Source organism: Pinus tabuliformis, chromosome 6, assembly GCF_031772625.1.
Source record: "Pinus tabuliformis cultivar Carrire ecotype Pingquan chromosome 6, CPIR1, whole genome shotgun sequence".
NCBI lineage: Eukaryota > Viridiplantae > Streptophyta > Pinopsida > Pinales > Pinaceae > Pinus > Pinus tabuliformis.
Window position 1 is genome coordinate 845,308,718 of NC_142292.1, and position 5,360 is coordinate 845,314,077.

At 45.3% G+C, this 5,360-nt stretch overlaps 1 protein-coding gene across 1 annotated transcript; it reads right to left on the reverse strand.

Moving 5' to 3' along the window:
* Positions 1-4,583: 4,583 nt before the first annotated feature.
* Positions 4,584-5,060, reverse strand: LOC149261518 (uncharacterized). The gene has a single exon (XM_089369565.1). The coding sequence runs from the start codon at positions 5,058-5,060 to the stop codon at positions 4,584-4,586; it is 477 nt and encodes a 158-aa protein (XP_089225691.1).
* Between the last annotated feature and the right edge of the window lie 300 nt (positions 5,061-5,360).

Genomic DNA, 5,360 nt, shown 5'->3' on the forward strand with positions numbered 1-5,360 from the left:
CACAGAGAATCCTTGTTTTTGAGAATGGTTCCAGCTTCTAGATGGACAGCAATATTTGCTTGGGCGTCTGCTGCTTTGTTATTTGCTCTTAGGACATGAAAATATGTCAAGTGAAGCGGTTTTGAGATGCTTTTGATTCTGGAGAGAAGCCTGGCTAAATGCAGATCAGAAGGGTTGGAGTTGGTCACCACAGCTCTTATAATAACTTGAGAATCTCCGAGAATATTTGCTTCCCGAATACCTAGCTCCTTGAGGAAGATTACCCCTTGCAAGAGGGCGAGAGCCTCGGCTTGCATGCTTGTTGTATGACCAAGCCCCCAGGCAAAGTTATGAGAAGAAATATTGCCTGGCATGATAATGTGACCACCTGCCCCAGCTTTCCCTGGATTCCCTTTAGCTGCTCCATCAAAAAAAAGAGATGGAATTAATTGTTTGGACAGCCATTCCTGGAATTCGATCTCATTTTTCCTGATTTGCCAAACTTCAAGTTCTGGAGGTGGGCTTCTTGGTTTATGGAAGTTAATCTTGAAGGTCGTTCCCAGCTCTCTGTCATGTTGACTGAGGTTTGAGTCGTCATCTATGCCTTCCAACCACTCACTTAATTGGCACTTCACTGTATTAGCTACTATTCTGTGATCCTGAGCTTTGTCTCGAAAAATCCTCCTGTTCCTTTCTAACCAGATCTGCCAACTAGTGAATTTTGGCAAAGCACTCCATGCTGCTCTGATCTTTTTGTTCTTTGGTTGAGCGCCTGGGTATCTGCCCATCCAACCTACAAACAGCTCTTGAACTGAAGTGGGGAAATTGAAATCAAGATGCCAATTGTCCAGCAGATCCTGCCAAACAGATTTAGTGAAATTACAATCGATCATTATATGAAGAGCGGTTTCAGAATTTGACTTACAAAGAACACATCTGGATGGTCCCTTAAATCCTCTGATTTGAAGTCTATCCTCGGTAAGAATTTTTTGGTGGCTAAGAATCCAGCAAAAATGGTCGATTTTTGGAATGGACGGGAAGTTCCATATCCCTGCCCAGGGAGCTGGGTTGGGAGGGACGTTTGGACGCTCTAAGAACTTGAAGTAACCCTGTTTGACTGTGTAACCAGAGCGACTGTTTTCCCAACCTCTTGCGTCCTTTCTGTTGGCGTGGAGGGGAGCCAATCCATGGAGATGGGCTTTTAAATTCGTCCAATCGTTTTCCAGCTCGCTGGGCACTAGCAACCGCTTCCATCTCGTCTAGTAATTCTCTGTCCAATCCGATAGATCCCACAGCGTGTGTATGTGCGCTGCCTCCATCCAATTTCTGAGTGCTGTAAGATTGCCTGCGTCTACCAAAGGGGGGCGATTCATTATTTTATCCTTCCAAACCTGCGTTTTCTTACCATTACCGGGAACCCAATGGGCACAACTGTTTATCATTGGCACGATTTTGCTAAGGAGAATGCTGATGTGCGATCTGGTCGATTCTTTGGGGTGGTCTAAGCACCGGAGCCTTGGGCCTCTAAAGTACTTTTTCCATAGCGCAATCTGAGCCCAGCTAGGATTCGGGGTGATAATTTTCCATGCTAGCTTGGCTCCCATAGCAAGATTTTTGGCATACAGATCTTTGAGATTTAATCCTCCTTCGAGATAAGGTTTTGTGACTATATCCCAGCTGATTAGAGAGAATTTCTTTTCATTGTGCTTGCCTCCTCTCCAAAAAAATCCCCTGATTAATTCATCCCTTTTTTTTTAGTTCCCACTGGTGCCAGAAGGACCACAAATCTGAAGATTGGAAGGCTATTGAGGACTGCTTTGACGAGCACAGCTTTGCCAGCGATGTTAAGCCAAGAGGAACCCCAGGAATTCATCTTCGATTTGAATTTATCTATGAGGGAATTCCAGTCTTTGCTTGCCACTTTCTTGTTGAAGACTGGCAGCCCAAGATACTTGAAAGAGGACCAACTAATGGAGGCAGAAAATCCCAAACATCTAGCTATGGAGGATGCAGTGGAAGCAGGAGTATTCCAACAAAAGATTTGGCATTTTCCCTTGTTTAGGTCACTGCCTGAGATTTTGCAGAAGTCATCCAATACTGCTTTGAAGTTGCTGGCTGATTGAAGAGTTGCAGCTCCCAGGAGAAGAGTATCATCAGCGAAAAGAGCATGATTGATGCGCTTCACTCCTCTTGCAATGCACAACCCATTGATAACATGATCCTGCTGCTTTTTATTCAGATAAAAACTAAGAACAGAGGCTTGAATGACGAAGAGGAGGGGTGAAAGAGGGAACCCCTGCCTCAGCCCTCTTGTGGCTTTGAAAAATTCAGCGGCCCTTCCATTCACTAGAGGAGCGATCCAGGGCTCCGCAATACAGGCTTTTATCCACTTTATAAAGCTTTGCCCGAATCCCATTTTAAGCATTACATCAAACAAAAAATTATGATTAACACGATCAAATGCATTCGATAGGTCGAGTTTGATGACCATACCTCTTTCCTTGCGATGCTGACTGGAATGGATTGCCTCCTGGACCAGCACGAAATTGTCCACTAGCTGTCTGCCTTTGATGAATCCCCCTTGATTGTCAGGAATGATTTTGGGGAAAAATCTTTTCAGGCTGTTTGCTATCACTTTATACCCGATGTTGCATAGTGAAACTGGGCGAAATCTGCTGAAGGTGTTTGCCCCTTTTTCCTTAGGGATGAGGGCTAGGAATGCCGAAATAGTGCAGCCTCCAATCTTCTAACAGTTCTGAGATTTCTGGATCATTTTGATGAATTCCTTCTCAATAATCTGCCAACGTGTTTGTAAGAATCTTGGGGTGAAACCGTCTAGGCCCGGGGCTTTATTCGGATCCATGTCGAATAGAGCCTCCTTGACTTCTTTGGGCGTGATTATGCTTTCCAGAGCCTGATTGATTTTGGGTGAGATGATCTTAGGAACAGCATCTAAGAGGCTGAGATTATGGTCTGCTCTGATATCTTCTCTGTACAGATTCTCAAAGTGCTCAGAGGCTGCTTTTTTATACTAGCAAAGTCCCTTAAAACACTGCTTTCTTCTTTTATTTCTTTGATAGAGTTCTGGCCTTTCCTAGCTTGAGCTTGCTTGTGAAAAAAGGAGGTATTCCTGTCTCCAGATTTAAGCCAAAGACTTCTAGATTTGAGTCTCCAGTACTCTTCTTCGGCCAGGCATGCTTTGTGGAAGTTTTGCTGAAGCTTGGCCTCCTTTTCCAGGTCTTCATTTGAAATATCAGCTGTTTCTAAGTGGAGGTGATGCCGTTCCAGATCTGAATGAGATTTTTTCCTTTCCTCAGCTGGGTTGGGCAAGGTCTTGGCCCATTTTTTTAGCATGGATTTCACTCTTCTGAGTTTTTCTTCCCATACAAAGAAGGCAGATCCCTTGACTGGAATTTTCCAGCAGTCTCTGACCTTATCCATGAAGTCTGCCTCCTTGATCCAGAGACAACAGAATCTGAATGGAATAGGTCCCAGATCCTGAGAAGTCAGCAACTCCAGACTGATAGGATTGTGGTCTGATGTAGTGTTGTGCAGGATGCGCGATCTAGCTTCCAACCTAATGAGTAGGAAGGAGCTTTGAACCAAGAAGCGATCCAATCTTGCCGCTATGTGTCCTGGCCCAGTCCTTTTGTTTGACCATGTGAACTTGCCAATGGTTGGCTTGATATCGATCAGATCCCAGCCTTGCATGAGATCCTCCACAATTTCTCTCGCTGGATCTCTGACAAAACTGCCTCCTCTCTTTTCTGATGGCAGGAGGGTGAGATTGAAATCTCCTGCAATGATGATGTTCTCCAAGTCTTCCTGGTCTGCCAAATTTTTTATGGAGTCCCAACATAATTTCTTTTCACCTGCATTATTTGGAGCATATACATTGACTAGATTCATAATTGTATTAGATTCTAAATGTTGCAGCTTTAACAATATCCAATGAGTATTTAGGGTTTTAGAGATGAGGGAGAACTTATGAGGGTTCCAGAGCGACCCAAGTCCTCCTGAAGCTCCCCGAGCTGAAGTTTCATGCGCGCCATCTTTGTTCCAAAACTTCCTACTTGCTTGGAGGAAGGTTGATTCCTCCATCTTAGTCTCCTGGATGAGGAGGATGTCCGGGGATTCCTGCCTTATCAGACTTCTCATCGCCTCTTCCTTGGCTTTGGATCCCATACCCCTACAGTTCCAGGAGACAATCTTCATTACTTAATTTTGTTGTAGAGAGCTCCTTTGGAGCTCTGGATTGGGGCCTTCTTCGTCTTCAGAGTTTTTGATAGGAGTTTCTCTAGCGTAGGCTGGCTGCCCTGGAGCTTGTCTTTGTATATTTCTTGTTCCCTTTTTTCTTTTGTTGACATTCGGCCTCTTGTAGATCTTCTGGGGGTGGATTGCGATTCCCCTATTTCCCCTTCTTCCTCCGACTCGTTGGATTCCTGGGTTTCCTCCTCGTCTTCAGATGTCTTTTCTTTGGGAATCTCTGGTTCACTTTTAGATTTAGTCGGGGAGACTTCTTTCGGGGTTTCAGTATCCTGGGAAACTATGGTTTCTGATCCCAAGATCTCATATCTGTTTCCTTGACTTTCCATGGGCTGCTTCTAAGCAGGCTCTGTTTGAGGTGTTCTGGTGTTACCATTAGCGGCCTTCCTGGAGGTAGTTCTGGATCTCTTCGCCTGATTCCATCCTTCCTCTTTCCCTTTATCTTCAGCCCCTTTGGATGGACAGTCTCTGGCGAAATGTCCATAGACTTGGCACTTCCGACATTTGAACGGCAGCTGCTCGTAGTCTAGTTTCTGAATATGTGTCCACGGGCCCACCCTTATTTTGACAGCTTCAGGAAGACCAACCTCCAGATCCACCTCCACACAAATTCTGGCGCAGTCATACTGGTCTCTATTATTGGCGCTATCAATGAATTTCCCGAGGGTGTTCCCGATGTGCTTCAGGGAATCCCAGTTCCAGCAATGGACCGGGAGATTGGGGAGTCTTACCCATACTGGGACTGCTGAGGGCACGTCCATTGCCGGATCGAAATCTGGCGTCCATTTGTTCAGGTACAGCCCTTGAGGACCCATGAATTATGGTCCATTTCTGAATATGAGATCTTTGTCTTCTTTTTCTGAAAATTCAAAAAGAAAGTATCCTCTTCCAAGAAAATAAGATGTAACCTTGCCCTGGATCAACGGAGCCCAGTTTCTGGAGACCCAGTTCTCTGTTGATTTAGGAGAGGGCCAGAGACCTGTAAACTGACCCACTAGGGCACGTTCCGACAACGAAAGGGCTACTTGGATTGGACCTTCGGGAGGAAGGGCGATCTCAGGGATGTCATCGAGCCTTTTGACGAACTTAACGGCTTCCACTGCTTTCTTCTTGGG